We start from the raw sequence: 18,823 nt of genomic DNA, 5'->3' as shown, positions 1-18,823 counted from the left end.
CACACCAACCTAACAGCAATGCTTGAGATTACAGGGCTGCTACTATTCTACAAAGAATTGGAATACAACAAGTTCACTTTCTGAATGAAATACAATATTCAAAATAGATTGCAGTAAAATTGCCAATATTTAGAAAAAAAAAAGAATTTTCTTGATGTGATGTAAGGAGTGGTATACAATGCTTATAATGCACCAAATAGGAGAGTTTTAGGGGTGCACTCCAAGAAATTAATTTATAGGTATGCAAAATACTGGAGGAATGGTGGTTATACTTTTTTCCCCTCCTGAATATTTTAAAGGCAAATTTGGGGCCAGTAACTAATTTAATAAATGCAGCATACAGTGGGCTTAAATTTTGTTTTTGCACCTTGAAACATACACAAAATATTACAGGATTTTTTTTTTTTTTATTATTTACATGACAACGATAGCATACTCTGTGTACCGTATGTCAATCAGCCTTCTTCAATGATGTAATCACACAGATCATCATACTTATCAAACGTCAAACCGACTCCAAAATGTGAATGGCTCAAAATGCTGTTTCTGTTCCACAGTGTTGGATTTACAGAGCACACTCCTCCTTCCTCAATCTTTGATTCTGGTTTGTTTGTAGTCTTACGTGTATCTTTCAAACTGTTGTGTTCGGCCTGTTCACAATTCTGACGTCTTCTGAACTTAACCATTTCTTAAAATGATGGTAGTTAACTACATTGAGGAAAAAAAGACTGTGTTGACTGTTTCCAATTCAGGAACCAGAAGGTGCAGCGTGTGGTTAACACAGAACCAACAGCAGCTTCACAGCAATACTGTTGGAAAATTAAATGAATCTGAAATGTAAATGCAAATATTTCCATATGAATACTTGCATACAGAGTGTTCAAATTTGGAGAGCAATGGTTACCACTGCTGCCTCAAAGATCCATGTGTAAAATGTATCGCATGTAATCCCTTGACCCCACTGTTGTTTCTATGGAGTTTGCACGTTTTCCTGGTACCCGTGTGGTACTCCAGTTTTCCACCCATCACTCCAGCGACATGCTGAATGACAATTTCACACCGGCCCCAAGCAAGTGTGCACGTGAATGAGCCTTTTGACATGCAATTACTCTGTCCAGGGCTGTTTTCGGCTTTGCACCAGGTGGTGCAGGGAGAGGCTTCCCGACTCTATGGCCCTGAATTGGAGTAAGCAAGTTGTAGAATGTTATGTTATGCACTTAACTACGTCCAAAGAAGCAATATATCTGTACAGGCAGTACTTGGAGATTAAGTGCTTAAAAAAATGTACTCTAGTACAAGGTTGGAGAGACATGGGGCTGTATGAATCTAAAATAAATTAATGCAGAATGTGAGTGTAATGCATTACTTTAAAAAAAAAAAAAAAAGTCTGCATTTCTAACTGATCATGATGCTCAAAAGCAATACTTTTTTCACCACTTCTGTTTATATTTTACAAGCTCAGTGCACTAAAAAAATAAATGACATATCTTCACACAGTCCTGGGTTTGAGTCCCAATCTGATAACTGCCAATGCGTCTCTGTGGGCTTTGCTCCCATTTCTCAAAAGATGTGCCTGTTAATTTAAATGTGAACACAAAACCGGCTCTGTAGGAGTGTGCTCTCTCCCTCACTCGTCTCCAGCTTTCTGCACGAGGTTTTGGGATTGGCTCCATCCCTCACAGGTTTGATATTTCAGTGACTGCGTTTGTTATTTCTGTGGTCAGAAAGGTAATGTTTGATGTGAACTTAGGCATTGTTTTGTTAATGTGTTCAGAAAAAGACCTCTCATGACCTATCGTTAAGATTAATGAAATCTTGCTGCAAAGATGACAATTTAGGATAATTAAGGCATTTCGATCAAGCACAAAGGTTTCAATATACTGTACAGGTACTTCTCTCAGTGTGTCAAATACAGTGTGGTTAAAACTTTAAATGGTACTTTTTGCAGCTAAGCAGCGGTGAACAATGTAACGGTGACTATACAAAGGATGGAGCGTGCTTTGCAACTATAAATCCCCCCATTTTCTAAGCTCACATTGTCATGAGGAGGGTTGCGGGGAAGCTGGACCAGGGACCAGGCGCAAGGCACAAACAATCACTGTACTGGGCCATCAGACCACCACAGAGTGAACACACAGAAACACACACACACGGACTAGCTAAACACCAATCCACCTAGCTTGCATATCTTGGACTGCGAGAGGAAACCCAAACCAGTAAGGGGATGACCCGGTATGTGAAAACCAGCCTCCTAGCTCTGAGGCAGCAGTGCTAACACCAAGCCACCAACTTCACAGTTAATAATGAATAATTCAAACAAAAATGTATGTTCAATTAGTCCTGTTGTTCCTCTCTTTATTTCACAGGTGTTCAAACCTGATCCTGGAGGATTACAGGCTGCGGGTTTTCACTCTGTACTCTCAACTGGGGGCCGTTTTTTGCTGCAAATTTGCTTTTTTTTTTCGTTTTTCCCTTAATTTTAACTGACTCGCTATTTAAGACTTTTCTGGCAGTCAAGCAGAATGAGCCAACACATGACCAGCTAGCCAGTGTCCATCATACAATATTTAAAAATTAAGTGTGAAAGACAGCAGGTCAGGTCAACAAAACATTTTGATGGTGGTCTTAGAAAAGAAAAGAAAAAATCAGATTTGGAAATGTCTGGTGTTGTAGAATGAGAACACCAACACCCCGTGGGATTAAATAACAGGTTTAATTAAAGAAAATGGATTCTAATTAAACTAGTTATAGGGGAGTTGGAGGCCCCGACTTAACTGGCCCTCTGTTGTCTCACTTCAAATCTAACTTAAGGAAAAAAAAGAAGCAATTCAGAGGATTGAGTCTTGAACAACAAGGCGACTGAAATAAAGCCGATTAAAAACAGAAATTGGTAACCGATTAAGAAAGAACCAGGAAGGAAAACCTGCAGCCACTATGGCCCTCCTGGATCGGAGGTGGGCACTTCTGCTCTGGCTGACCCATTTTTAAAAAAGCGGTGAAAGGTCTGCAACAAAACGACATTCTAGACGAGATTTCACACCTCATCCATGTCATTCTATTGTAAGCGGGCTGACAAAGTGGAAGAATGTTCTGGAAGGTTACTGTTCTTTACGAAGACGCTTTATAAAATAAAAGTTGTTTGCAATGCGAGCGTCGATACGTTCCCTCAGGTATGAAGCCGTCTATCGGTTCGCGTTAAATAGCTTAGTAAGATTTAATTGCCTAGCACAGTATGCGCATTCAGCACAATTTCTAGGTGGACAATGTAAAAACGAACGACTTGAAGCACACACAGCAGGGGCTTAACTACAAACGTTAGCCTGCAAACGTACCTCTTTAGGATCAATCATTGGTGCGAGTTGCAAGAAAATCATGAAACGGAAGACAGTCCAGATATCATATTAGGAGTCTAGCGTCACGTCAACTACAGAGCCAACGAGTAATAAGACATCTGCAAATCTCCTCATCGACCAGCCTGTCAGACGTTAGCAATCGCGCTTGTTCGCTTTCTGGTTTTTCTGCTTGAAGCTCCGCAGCCGGAAGAAAGCAGCTGCTAACCGGAAAAAACCAAAACGTCACCACGAGGCCACGCCTACAAAACTACCGGTTAGGGACCGTCTCAAAACTGCGTCCCTTCTTCTGGTTTCCCTTGTGGCTGTTGTCTTTCATTGTAGCTGACTCTTCGATTAACATCAACAACATTTATTTATATAGCACATTTTCAAACAAATGATGTAGCTCAAAGTGCTTTACGTAATGAAGAAAGAGAAAAAAAGACAAAATAAATAAGAAAACAGAATTAGGGTACACTAATTAACATAGAGTAAAAGTAAGGTCCGATGGTCAGGGAGGACAGAAAAAACAAAAAAAAAAAAAAACTCCAAACAACTGAAGAAAAAAAAATAAAATCTGCAGGGGTTCCGAGGCCACGAGACCGCCCAGTACCCTCTAGGCATTATACCTAACATAAATGACCTCAATTGGTCCACATTGTATTCAGGGTTCATATGGAAGAACTAAATGATGACGGTCATGTGGTAAGGGGACCAGAATTTTTTGGGCCAATCCGGGGACATGGGGGGGCTAGAGGAGCGTAAAATCTACATACAGATCACGAGCAGGGCCTCTAAACACTACAGAGTACAAAGTGAAAGCTTATCACGTGATTTCTCACCAAAGTTGCAGGATGTGGGAAAGCATGGCCTCCGTCAAAACACCGTGCACGCGCGCCGAGTTCAAATTATTGTGGTGATGAGATACATTCAAAAAAGTGAACCAGCTGAAACCGGGGATGAAATCTTCAAACAGGGACATGTTTCTGAGTGTGGACAGTTGTCCGAAAAAGGGGACTGTCCCCGGAAAACGGGGACGGATGGTCACCTTACATGTGGACTTTTGGCCTTTAATCCATCAGTGTGGGGACATCACGGTGCTTTGATCAGGTGGTGTTGGCGCAGATCGCCACTCCAGAAAACCGGAAAAAGAACAGAAGAGATAGTTGGGGTTAGTACGGATTATGGAGCCACCTGGAATGATGTTGATAATTAAATGCATATACAGAATATCAGGGTCAAACTAAAATGAAGCTATGTGAGAAAGCCATATTCAAGTAATGGGTTTTTAGCAGTTTTTTTAAAGTTCTCCACTGTATTAGTCTGGCAAATTTCTATGATAGCAGGCTGTCCATGCTGAAAGGAAATGACAGTGGCATTTGGCCAGAAATGGCCGAGACAGAATGTATACTGGTCAGTACTGGAGTTCCTGCAGTTTCCATCGTGGGCAATTTCGACCACCATGATGCAGAGTACCCTACTTGTTTATGTTATCCAGGTTGTCATGTGAAATGTGTGTCGATGCAGACAATACAAACTATAATTGATGGCAATTCTGCATTAGCGAATACATTGTTGAGACATTGAATTAAAAGTGAATACTTTTACACTGCCAAGTATTTGGTATGTATGTAAGGCAACTGAGGACATGTAAGGTGTTTGTTTCCCAAACTAAACACACTCTGATGTCCTTTGACCCTTATACAGTTGGGCATTGTGTTTGACGGACATTATACGGGATCATTACCCAGCTCTTTTTGAAGATTTCTACAGTCGCTATTTCATCACAGCATCTATGCCTTCCCCTTCCTTTTCTATTCTACTTAGATCTATTTTGGCTTCTTCTCCCCAAATAGTCTTAAAAATCTTTGATTTCACTTTTTTTTCATTTGATTTGATACTGGTATGACATATTCAATTTCTTGGCAGTCTGTCCCATAGAACAACCTTCATTCTGTGTGAGACAATATAGGTGACATGTTTCTAATAATGTTTTGGCCATGTTTGTACACAGAACTGAACTTAAGGAGTTGCCAGTACCTTGCAAACCAAGGAATAAGAATAACAAGTTTCAGTGGTGCTAACGTAATTGCAAAGGTTTCTCTAATCACCAAATGGCATTGATATATCTCTCTATTATAAAAGAAAATCCTGAGATAAGACGAGACAAGATTATTTCTAAGAGATTTTTTCAAATCCCGTGAGATGAGACTTTTACCATGAGAAGTCCCGCCCTCCTCTCAATTATATTCAACCACACATACAGCCCTCTGACCTCTCATTTGTGTGAATGCTTTTGACAGACACCGTTCCTGCTCTCTCAATTCTTATACATTTTTACGTTTTCCTCACTTTAAGATCCCAATTAAAGACGACGTATTAAGTCCAAATCTTAATGAAGAATTTCATCCTGAAGGGTTATCAACAGAAAAAATGAGTACACGGGCAATCCTAGCACCGAGAAATGATAAAATCAAATGAATTAACATGAAAATTTTTGATCGGTTACACAGCAAATTGGTTAAATGCATATCATTAGACTATGCTGGAACAGTTGGTGGTGATTGTGCGTAAGATGAAAACATCAACTTACAATATCATGAAGAATGACTACAACCGTTAACACCGTCCGGTCTTCCTTCACACGAATTACTGTAGAAAGAAAGATGTTTCCAAGAAGGGTAATGTAGTACATCTTCAGGTGATAACATTAGACACCAAAGTAGATCTTAATATGCCAATCGTGTTAAAACGTTAACAGTTCCACATTAGAATAGTTTTTGCAGACAATTAACAAATCACATCATATTTGAAAAAGTAGGTTTATTTATTAGAGAGAAAGAAACAAAATTCACTCACGTTATAGGTTGCGTTGTCACGATGTAAGTCCAAACACAGAATCAAAATTCAATGTGATATTGACTAAAATGTAATTAAAAAAAATTGTTTTTACTGAAGTTTTACAGTAAAAATGTAAGTTTAAAAATTATTTGCGTGTTAATTTCAAAGCCAAACAGAACAAAATCGTATAACACAACAAATATCTCTAACGCAACATGAAACATAATTTACTTTCAAATTATTATGTTTATAACTATTTTTTACTATGGTTAATCACTCACTGTAATGTAAAATAGTTAGTTCTATTATGCATATGTAACAATTCCCATGAAAATAACAATCTGTTTAAATTGTACATCTGCATCCCCATGCGTGAGCAGCAGAAACACAAAGTAGCTTTCACGTAGTGCTGGCCCAGGGGTTGGCAAGCAAAGCCAGCAGGGGGTAAAGCCCCCCTAGTGACTAATTAAGGATAAGCTAAGGGAGGTGACCATTAGGACGCTGATGGAATGGCTGCTGAAAAGAGGGCTCTGTGGTTATATGTGAGTAATAAATTATAAGTAAATCTTTTTTAGCAGTAATAGCCATTAGCAACACTAGTAATGTTTTGGCAGCATTTTTAAATCAGTTTAATGGTGTCTACATAATAAACATATCAGTTTATATCAAAATATGGGAAGCTCTTTGTATGTTCAAACATTTGACTGGTGGGTGGTGTGTGTCTTGGATTAAAACACTTCTCTTCAACAAGCACCCAAAGAAATCTCGATGAGCATTGTCAATTGTTAATGTAGCCCCAGTATCATTCAGGTGGGATGTGCACTCGATTGTGCATGCTGCACACCTGCTACAAGTTGTGTCAAGGAACCGAAGACAGTTCTTTTATATCAATTGTGTGACAATCCTGTCATTTCGTTTCATTACATAGAGTAACAAAATAATAATCCAGTCAGCTGGAAATCGCATTTCATGGTAATGTTATATTCAGTGATGTGAAACACGCTTAACAGGTTTAATGCGCTTTTTACATTCACAAAAACCAGAGATAACCTTGAATTGCATTTTGTGCAGATTAAACAGCAAATCAACAGCAACCAGGTTTTTAACCTAAAATACCAACTAGACATTCTCATGGGTGAAGGTAACTGCAGAATTTCCCATAGCAGATGAACGCAGCCAAGAGGGCAGGCAGGCTGATAAGAGAACTAGGGTGGCAGACCTTTTATTTACAAAATACGTTTCTGAGTTGCATTGCTACCATAGCCACCAGAGGGAGCTAGTGGAGCAGTGAGAGGACTTTTAAAGGCCAATCCAGTGAACGATTATACTGGAGCCACCCTGCCATGGGAAGTCAGGCCCAGTGGGGGCAGCTGGGGTTTGTTTTCTGTGTAGTTTCTGTTCTTAGTTTGATCATCCCTCTTGTCTGCTTTGTTTAATAAACAGCCATTCTTGATGGTTTCATAGCACTTATTTTTCTGGGTAATGGTGGCACACTGTTACAGCTGTGGGTACAGCATGTGATTTTCCTTGGACACGTTTGAAATATTTCAAAGAAGCTCAATGCAGCAATGAAACTGCATTATGTTCATTCTGAAAATGGATGAACTTAAATTTAAAATACTTTTAAAATAGTATTTAACATAAATTAAAAAAATTTTTAACAATGAATCAGCTTTTGATAACAACTGTGCCACTATATGGATGCCACACTCTGCAATGACCTAAATGTGTTGGAGCACACCTGGCATTACTAAGGTCTTTATAGATTTACATTAAGTGTCAAGTCAAGCTTATCTGTGTAGCTTTGAGGGACGCTGTTTTTGGAAAAAGTGTAACTTTTTGTCACTAGCCTGTGTATTTTTGTTTTATTGACTAATTTTTTTGAATACCCATTGAGTAATATTAAAATGAAACTCTTGGCTTCCCTGCTGTCATTGCCCTGTATACTATGTTGCTTTAGAGTGCATCATATAAACTAAGGAATTAAAACATCTGGGAGATCTTTGAGCACTATAACAAATTCAGAGAATCCATCCATTCCTGTTCTAACCTGCTTATAGTTCAGAGTTGCTGGGTAAAATGTGCCCCTTATGCTGGACAGGGCGCCAGGGCAACACAAGACAGGCACTAACTCACTCATTAAGCAGCCTAAGCGGAACATCTTTGAGAAGTGGCAGGACGTTAATCCCTGCACCACAGAGGCCAGAGAATATAGAGAAACATTTTGTTGGTAAGTGGTTTCTGTCAAAGAAATACTTAATGTCCTCCTTTGGAGCCTGGGAAGGATTTGTTTGAACGTTTAGCCAAAATATTTACTCAAGTGAAGTGGTGCCCTGTCCAGGATTGGTCCCTACCTTGCACCCTGTGTTGGCTGGGATTGGCTCCAGCAGACCCCCGTGACCCTGTGTTCGGATTCAACGGGTTGGAAAATGGATGGATGGATGGAAGTTAGTTAATTTATCATTTACTCAACTAAAAGAAATCTTAATCTCAGAAACCTAAATTAATTAAAAAACAAGCTCATATATATATATATATATATATATATATAGATTGTTTTATAATCATTACTTTTAATGTAGTTCATTACTAAGGTGACAAAAAATATTTTTTGCATTTTTGTGAACAAGTTGCTGGAGAATGTGAGAGTGTAACTCTCTATAAAACTCAAATTATTGATTATCATTACAGTGCAGCTCATGGGACTACAGAATTCAGTGGGATAGGATAATGGATGGATGAGTAAAAACAAAATACCATGCAATGCGCACATTTATGAATGTTGTGGTTTTTTCTTAGAGTCTTAAAAGCTAATTTAGTTTTTGAACCTACATTCTCCAAAATAGCAGCACGGGGCACACAACATGCAGTTTAGACGTGCCACTCAACCTAACCTGCATGTGATGTGGGAGGAAGCAGGAGGACAGAGAAGAAAACTCGCACAGCCGTGTAGGACCCATTCAGATACTGTCCAGGCTGGGATGTCAACCTAGGACTCTGTAGCTATGAGGTGCATGCGGCATCCAGGAGCCTCATGTATAAAACTCGCTTACGCTCGGAAACGTGCATGAACCATTTCTTAAACAAAGTTCTTAAGCAAACTTGCTGTGAAAATTGGCTTGACGTTACAGAAAGTTTCGACCATCCATAAGTCCTACACAGACTTTTTTGGTGGTGGCATTTTACTGAATGGGTGGCAACAAGACAGTGAAGTTACCAAAAAATCTCTTTTCGTTGCTCATTTTTGTGACACGTTGGTCACATTCTGATATTCTTGAAATAATTATTCATCCATTCATTTTTTTAATTCACTTTGTACTGAGCAGGGACAAATAAGGATTAACGGACATATTCTGTCTTCAATGCTTGCGGATGCCTAATGCATATGCTTATTGTTAATTGCCTTAATGTGTCACATATCCATTTTAGGTGTGCTGTGTGTTGTATGACATAGTGGCTATAGCAAGAAACCAACTATCACACACAACATGATCCTGAAGTCTGCTTCCCACATTAGAAAGGAATCATGGGTTCAGCTGGGCCACCTTCCAACAATGTTAGCTAGACACATTTGAGCATCACATATTAATTGTATATTAATCAAATGGATGTGCTTCTTGTTTACAAAATTAAATTCATTCAGTGATGGTGTGGAGTCAATTGCATCGATTACATTAGTAAGATCAACAATTACTGCAAACTGCCTTTTGATCTTAGCTTGCTTACCCAGACCATAAGAAAGTTAGATGTATCTGGGTACTATCTTACATATACCATCTTATATGGATAGCACAACATGGTTCAGGCTCAGGGATGATTGCGAGATTCCTGACTGGTCAGACAGATCATGCTGAAAAGTGTCCATTGCCAAACACCTTATGGTTGTTGAAACAACTCCAGTTCAGCATACATCTCCCGACAGGACAACGCTACAAAATCTAAATTGGCTTAAAAGCCTGTCGTCATCACAAGCCAAAAGAAACATTGCGATCCCTGAAAACTCATTCCTTGTACAGAATGCCATTGGGTATCACCCAAAAAAGCCAATGATGCCATTGCCAGTTATGACATGCACAGAAAATCCATCTTTCAGGTGATAATAGGCACCCCCAGTCCTCTACCCGCAGACACTACAAGAGAGGAGATATACTGAAGGGATGACAAAATGGTGTGGACCACCCAGGCTGGCACTGCCAGCTGAACCCGACACAGACAAGCATGGGACACAGGTTCAAGGCACACACGTTTATTTTCTTTTTACCTCATGGGAAATGCCTTCTCTGTTTCCCACGCTTACAACACAGTCCCAGCACAAGCACAGTACAAACACAATAGTCTTCTCTCTCTTCTCCTTCTCTTCCACTCCTCAAGTCAAGCTTAGTCTTCCTCCTCCCAACTCTGGCTCCCCGAGTAGTGGCTGCTGGCTCCTTTTATAAGGCACCTGGAAGTGCTCCAGGCGCTTGATGACTCATTGCTTGTGGATCCCAGCAGGGCTGCAGCAAACTCGAACTCCCATGAAGCCCTGCAAGAGTCCGAGGCACCACTGCAACACAGAGGAGTTGCTCTGGCCACGCTTGCTCCCCATGTCCTCCCAAGTGTGGAAGTGTCCCAGCCGGGCAAGGGCCCCATTTGATTCATTGGTTCATTAAAAGGTAGATGGCGGAGTTTTAACTCATCGGGTGGCACACTGCCGTACAGCCTCACAAGGCTTTGCTGTATTGTGATGGCTTGTGCAGCACTCTAAAAAACACAGCAGAAACTTGGAGTGCCTACATGCCTCTTGAAACTAAAAATGTTTGGCTTTTGTATATCAAATGTAAAGAGACTTGTGCAGTATGTGTTGCAACATTGATATTTCCTTGGCAAACAGGTTATTTGTTTTACAAGATCAATAAGAAAAGTCTTCATATCTCTTAGTTCTGCACACACAGCCTGCATCAATTCACACTGTTTACTACGGTGGCGCTCAAGGCGCCGTAGGTTTTCTTTGCATCTGCTGCATTATGGCACTTTGCTGTTACTCTCCCCTCTCAGCTTCTGTCACTCGCTCTAACTCTTGTTTTCTTTGTGAGTCTTGCAGAGCAAAAAGAAGGTTTTTGTTTCCTCCACTTCAGTCAGTAATCATTCAAGCTAACAATCACTGAAATTTAATTTTCTGTGTTCCTCCATCGTTTGCAGTAAAGACGTCACTCAGGAACATGGCCAAATTTTATATGGCAAAAAGATCCCGATACTTCAAAAACAGTACTTTTTAAGCCATACACGGTTACTGGCAGGAGATGATTGGGATTGACTCGAAGTGTATGCACATTTGTGTGTGTGCAAGTTAATTTGAGATTTATAAAGGAACTTGGTGGGGACACATGACATACAGTATGTACGGTTTTATAAATTTGATATTTTTCTGCATTTCAAGTGTAAGAGAAATTTTACTATGAAATCTAAAGTAGATAAGTGGGTATGCAGGTTAATCTGAATGAATGCTTGCTCATGTACTTTAGTAATGCACAGCTACTCAGATGAATTTCAGAGATTATTAAATGCATACCTGGAGATCCTTATCAAATAGAACACAAGTAATCTTGATTTACAGTATATAGTGCATTCCTATCTATCTATCTATCTATCTATCTATCTATCTATCTATCTATCTATCTATCTATCTATCTATCGATTGTGGCAAAGGTGCAATATAGGCATCGACACAACACTGACTGAAAATAGAGGCATGTGTAAAACAAGGTGTTCAGAACAGGTAAGGCAGCATTCAGCAGTAGGCATCAAAAAGAAGGATATTAAATGATATTGTTACCAGAATATTGTGTATTCTTTTATCTGGCTCCATCATTTCTATTAGAAAACTGTGTGAATGGATTAGTGCTGGGGCTACAAAATTACTGCTGCCACCTAGTGATCACATATGGAAATAAAATCTTTGTAGTGGCTTCAAAGTCATTCCTTTTTTAATCACAGGTTGATGGAGTCATTATTGCCACACATACAGAGTTTAGTAAAATTCCTACTTGTATTGCTAATCGGCATGCAATATTTCACCTCTCTCCAGCATTATAATTAGTGATAGATAGATAGATAGATAGATAGATAGATAGATAGATAGATAGATAGATAGATAGATAGATAGATAGATAGATAGATAAGGCACTATATAACAAATAGATAGATAGATAGATAGATAGATAGATAGATAGATAGATAGATAGATAGATAGATAGATAGATAGATAGATATGTGAGGGATGGTCGGGATGCCCCTTCAACACTGGATCAGAGGGAGCAGCCATAGGATGCACTCTACGTCCCCCGGAACGCGTGGTGGCAGCCCTCTTGGGTTACATCGGGGCCACAGGTGTGGGACTTCAGGTCAGGACTCAGACTGTTGGGCTCTGTGGCCACCACCCGGAGGAGCTGCACGGCTTAATGAGCCTCTGTGGGCTGGAATGCAGCCACACCTGGAAGTGCCGCCTAACTAGGCCAATTACCACCTAGATCACTTCCTGGACAGCTACAACAGGAGCCTGCGGCCACAACTCCAGGCCCCAGAGTGGGGAGGAGGACGACGAAGCTGCCCTGGGAGGAGTGGTGGAAAGGAAGAGTGTGTGTTAGTGTGCTTTACTTTGGGTGTTGTTTGGGACTGTGTTGTGCCTGTGGGGATTATGGGGAAGACGTGCCCCACAGGTGAAGAGAAATGAAAAGTCTTTTTGTTTATTTTACACATGCCTCTGTTTTCAGTCTGTGTTGTGTCGATGCCTATATAGCACCTTCAATAGATAGATAAATAGATAGGAATGCACTATATACTGTAAATGATAGATAATTTAGCGTAGTTGGCAGGATTACATAGATAGATAGATAGATAGATAGATAGATAGATAGATAGCTAGATAGATAGATAGATAGATAGATAGATAGATAGATAGATAGATAGATAGAGCTCAATATAAGTGATAGACAGGAAACACACAATGTAAGAGATAGATGACACATTCAAGGTTATTCCAAAGATTAATTTTTTAAAACAAACACTAGACTCAAAAGATTTTATAGATCGAGTGCCCTCCATAATATTTGGGACAAAGACACATTTTTCTTGATTTCCCCTTCTTTTCCACAGTTCAAAATTACAAATCAAACAATTGAGATGTAATTAAAGTACACATTGCATACTTCCATTTAAGGGGATTTGCATATGTTTTGGTCACAGCATGTACAAATGACAACATTTTTTAACATGGTCCCCCCCCATAGCAATGGCAGTTCTATTAAAGCAATCATATTTAACACTTTGTTGCATAGCCTTTGCATGGCTGCTTGAAGCTATATACACCTCATCATTCAGCAGTTCTATCATCAATGAAGATAAATGTGCCAGTACCATGTAACAAAAGTGCTGTCATTTCTACATGGTATGACCAAAATGTATGCAAATCCCCTTAAAATCAAGTCTGCAATGTGTACTTTAATCATGTCTGAAATGTTTAATATTTAATTTTAAACTGTGGAGCCGAGGGGTAAATCAAGGAAAACTGTGTCTGTGTCCCAAACATTATGGAGGGCCCTGTACCATAATTAATTGCTCAAATGGCACAAAGGCAGATTCCTTCTTAGGTTTACTGTACAGCATGAGCACTTAAAAATGTATGTTCTCTTTTGACCTTCATATTAAAAGTCAGACCTTTTTTTATCACATGATGAGAGGCTGTTACCAGACACTGGTTATCCAAAATGGACACCTGGCAATAGCCTAGCATGTGTCATCAGACTCTTGGACAGAGTTCTTGACACTCGAAGCTGAACTGTTAGGTTATACCTCGGATGATACACATGACTCCTAAACCAGAGTGCCCGCCACAAACAAAGAGCAAGCCAGAATTCTTCAGTCCTCTTTAAGAGACAGAAGAGGAAAGAAGCCATCATCAGGAATATTCACATTTACAGGCTCTTCTCTTTTTAGTCTTTTTGTCTTTTTTTAACCCCTTGCCACGTGTTACTTCCTTGAATCAGCACTTTGTTGAATACCATCCCAAACTTGCTTTGTGTTTTATTTCTACACTGATAATCCTAAATGAGTTATGCAGTTTTTGTTGTATTTAGCAACACAGATGATAATACAATTGAAAGGAGCAAACAAATCCCCCGAGGCGCTTGTGCTAATCTCTGGAGAATTTAACCAAGTGACACTGGACAAGACATTACCTGCCTTCTCCCAGTATGTGGATTGTAACACCCGGGGAAATAAAACTATCGGCCTACTATATGCAAACGTTAAAGACGCATACAGCGCCACCCTGCTGCCTGCGCTTGGGAAAGCAGATCGTAACCTGGTTCTGCTTCAGCCTTACTACAAGCCAAGAGTGAGGGCGCTACCTACAACCACACGCTCATTCAGGAAGTGGTCCCCTGAGGCAGAGCAGACTCTGAGAGACTTTGGAACTACGGACTGGGCTATCCTGCAGGGATCATATAGTGAGAACATTGAGGAGGTTGTTGACTGCACTACTGACTACATCAACTTCTGTAAGGACATTGTAGTTCCAGTAAGAACAGTATACTGCTATGCTAACAACAAGCCATGGATTATAAGTGACATCAAGGGCCTTTTGAACCAGAAGAAAAGGGCTTTTAAAGGCGGTGATCAGCATGAGCTCAAGCGTGCAGAAGGAACTCCGAGTCCAGCTCAGGGCGGCAAAGGAGCAGTACAGGAGAAAGCTGGAGCAGAAGTTGCAGAATAACAGCATGAAGGAAGTGTGGGATGGGATGAAGATCATCACTGGCTGCAGCTCAAAGCGGGGTGCCACCATCGAGAGAGACGTGGAGAGAGCAAACCTGATGAACAACTTCTTTAACAGGTTTGACCACCCTAACTCACTCTCACCTCAAAGTACTGCAACCTCCACCCATCCTTCTGCTGATACCAGCATAGGAGAGTTTCCCTCAACCCACGATTACAGCAGCCCAGGTAAGCAGAGGGATGAGGAGACTTTGTGCCAGCAAAGCAGTGGGTCCAGATGGAGTATCGCCACGACTGCTGAAGGCCTGTGCGTTGGAGTTGGGGGGTCCTCTACAGTGCATCTTCAACCTGAGCCTGGGACAGGGGAGAGTCCCGAGGCTTTGGAAAACATCTTGCATCACCCCAGTACCAAAGGAATCACATCCTAGCGAGATGAACGACTTCCGGCCTGTTGCTCTGACGTCACATGTGATGAAGACCATGGAGCGGCTGCTGCTTCACCACCTGAGGCCACAGGTCCGCCACACCATCGACCCTCTGCAGTTCGCATACCAGGAGAAGGTGGGAGCGGAGGATGTCATCATCTATATGCTACACCGATCCCTCTCCCACTTGGACAGAGGCAGTGGTGCTGTAAGAATTATGTTTTTGGACTTCTCTAGCGCCTTCAACACCATCCAACCTTTGCTCCTTAGAGACAAGCTGAAAGAGATGAGAGTAGATTCATACCTGGTGGCATGGAATGGGGACTATCTTACAGACAGACCTCAATATGTGCGTCTCGGGAACTGCAGGTCTGACATTGTGGTCAGCAACACAGTAGCACTGCAGGGGACTGTGCTTTCTCTGGTCCTGTTCAGCCAACATACATCAGACTTCCAATATGTCTCGGAGTCCTGCCATGTGCAAAATTTCGCTGATGACACTGCTATCGTGGGCTGCATCAGGAGTGGGCAGGAAGAGGAGTAAGAGGAGTAGTCCTAATCAAGGACTTTGTTAAATGGTGTGACTCAAACCACTTACACCTGAACACCAGGAAGACCAAGGACCTGGTGGTGGATTTTTGGAGGCCCAGGTCCCTCATGGACCCCATGATCATCAGAGGTGACTGTGTGCAGAGGGTGCAGACCTATAAATACCTGGGAGTGCAGCTGGATGATAAATTGGACTGGACTGCCAATACAGATGCTCTGTGTAAGAAAGGACAGAGCCGACTATACTTCCTTAGAAGGCTGGCGTCCTTCAACATCTGCAATAAGATGCTGCAGATGTTTTATGAGATGGTTGTGGCGAGCGTCCTCTTCTACGCGGTGGTGTGCTGGGGAGGCAGCATAAAGAAGAGGGACGCCTCACACCTGGACAAACTAGTAAGGAAGGCAGGCTCTATTGTAGGCATGAAGCTGGACAGTTTGGCATCTGTGGCAGAGTGACGGGCGCTGAGCAGGCTCCTGTTAATCCTGTGAAGAATCCACTGCATCCATTGAACAGTGTTATCTCCAGACAGAGGAGTAACTTCAGTGACAGACTGGGGGGGGACCATGTTAAAAAATGTTGTCATTTGTACATGCTGTGACCAAAACATATGCAAATCCCCTTAAATGGAAGTATGCAATGTGTACTTTAATCACATCTGAATTGTTTGATTTGTAATTTTGAACTATGGAGAAGAAGGGGAAATCAAGAAAAATGTGTCTTTGTCCCAAATATTATGGAGGGCACTCGATCTATAAAATATTTTGAGTCTACTGTTTGTTTTAAAAAATAAATCTTTGGAATAACCTTGAATGTGTCATCTATCTCTTACATTGTGTGTTTCCTGTCTATCACTTATATTGAGCTCTATCTATCTATCTATCTATCTATCTATCTATCTATCTATCTATCTATCTATCTATCTATCTATCTATCTATCTATCTATCTATCTATCTATCTATCTATCTATCTATCTATCTAAGACAGGTGCCCTTTAAAGATTTTACAGGGACTGTTTCTCCAGTGCACAACCTGTAACAATACGAGACAAAGATAAAATGTGGTTTAACAACATAACAGATGTGCTAATACAAGTAAACCACAGCTATCGCTTCAAGTGCCAGGTTCCCAAATTCTAAAGTACAGCCATCCATTTTCATGGTCACAATGAGCTGTTGCCTATCCTAGCAACACTGAGTGCATGTTAGGAAGAAACTCTACAGAGGTTGTGAATCCATTAATAGGCAGACTCATGAACAGACCATCACTAGACCAATTTAAAGTCGCCATGTCTTTGGTAAGGAAACTGGAGTACCTGAAGGCAAATCTACATAGATACTTGGAAACGTGCAAACTTTACACAGGGCAGAATGTGAATCCAAAATATGTACTACACCACTGTGCTGCCATCTGTAATTCTGTAACATTTGCTGCAGAATTTATAAGCAATGGAACAAAACACAAAAAGTGCTATATAAAATAAAGCTTTTTGTGAGTCTGGCCTATTATATTCTTTATTCATTTTGATGAGGAAAGATGCCAGAGATGGTTGGGTTCAATTTTAGACCTACACCATAGACACTGAAGTGCTAGTTAGATTAGGAGACATCAATAACCTAACGTAAATACATTTGGCTAAGAAGGAGGAAGTACTCATGGACACAGGATGAGCATGCAGTTTACACCCAGCTAGTGACCAGACCAGGATGTGAAGCCAGGTCCCTGCAGCTATGTTGATACTCTCTGTCTCTGCACACAAAATTTTAAAGCTATACCTTTTCCAATCTAGCTATCCAGTTCATGGTTATGTTGAGCTGGTGCATAGCCTCAGTGGCATAGCTGGGGTGGGCGGAGAGGGTGGTCCGTCCCAAATGGCACATTTTTGGGGGTGGCAGTTTGTGTGCAAACAGCAGGTTTGGAAAAATATCACTCATGAATGAAAAAACTAAAATTCTTTCATTTTTATCCACAAATGCTTGAAAAATAAAATTAAATCAATTAAAATTAAGGCAAAGAATTAATTAGCAGCAAAATCTGGTCACTAATTAAGAAAAGGGTTAGAATGAAAACCTGCAGCCATAGTAGCTCTCCAGGACTGGAGTTGGAGACCACTGGCATAGCCTATTGACATTGAAATGAACTGATGGCAAGACTTGGCTGGCACAAAAAATTTAGGAAGAGACCAGGAAATTGAACACCAAAAAGGGGACCAGACAAAGCAACATTTATTTATATAGTATATTTTCATACAAGTGATTGTCTTATCTTGGTAGAGTAATATATATATTGCTCTACTTTCCCCTATTGTATTATTAATATGTAGCCTTAGAATACCTAATCTCACAGACTTACCACTGTATATAACTTATCCCCACCTTCCCCTCTATATCTATAACCTCAGGCAATTAGATGTAGTAAAGACAAGCGGGAGTTAAGTTACACATAAAATAATGTATTACTGATAATATTCATAAATAATAACAAAATGCAAAGTACATTTGAATATTGGCAACCATACAACCTGATAAAATGGTGATGTGTAATTCAGGTGGCACATAGACTTGCAGTTACTTAAAATGTCTCTAGTTAAGGCATCGTTGGTGCTCAGCTTTCAGCCACATGTCTGTTCAATATGGCTGCTAAGCTGTGCTCTTCATTGTGTTGTCTTCATCATCACAGGTTAGCAAGAAAGATACTTCTTCATCATATGTGGGTCAGTTAGAGAGAGAGAGAATGTGGTTGAGCAAGTACATTTATAGATGTTCTCTCCAATTCCTAGAACCAATAGGATATCATGGAACTTAAAGGCCTCTGAGACAAGCCAATTCCAAACAGCCATATCTCAGACCAATGGGAGCAATAGTACATTTAACACCTGCAACCCCCCCAAGACCATATGTTAAGCTAACCTGGCTTTGTGTGGGGGATC

The 18,823-nt window shown here is 40.6% G+C and overlaps 1 protein-coding gene across 4 annotated transcripts in view; it reads right to left on the bottom strand.

Annotated features, from left to right (window-relative positions):
- LOC120518075 (archaemetzincin-2) overlaps window positions 1–3,544 on the bottom strand; it is a 59,116-nt gene extending 55,572 nt beyond the window's left edge. For all 4 annotated transcript variants that reach the window (XM_039740660.1, XM_039740659.1, XM_039740661.1 and 1 more), the window contains exon 1: window positions 3,333–3,544. In XM_039740660.1, the coding sequence (XP_039596594.1) occupies window positions 3,333–3,374 (42 nt within the window). In that variant the 5' untranslated portion in view covers window positions 3,375–3,544. The remainder of the gene's footprint in view (window positions 1–3,332) is intronic.
- Window positions 3,545–18,823: the final 15,279 nt, after the last annotated feature.

The sequence above is a fragment of the Polypterus senegalus genome, chromosome 17 (assembly GCF_016835505.1).
Source record: "Polypterus senegalus isolate Bchr_013 chromosome 17, ASM1683550v1, whole genome shotgun sequence".
NCBI classification, from domain to species: domain Eukaryota; kingdom Metazoa; phylum Chordata; class Cladistia; order Polypteriformes; family Polypteridae; genus Polypterus; species Polypterus senegalus.
This window is presented reverse-complemented; position numbering and strand designations above follow the sequence as displayed.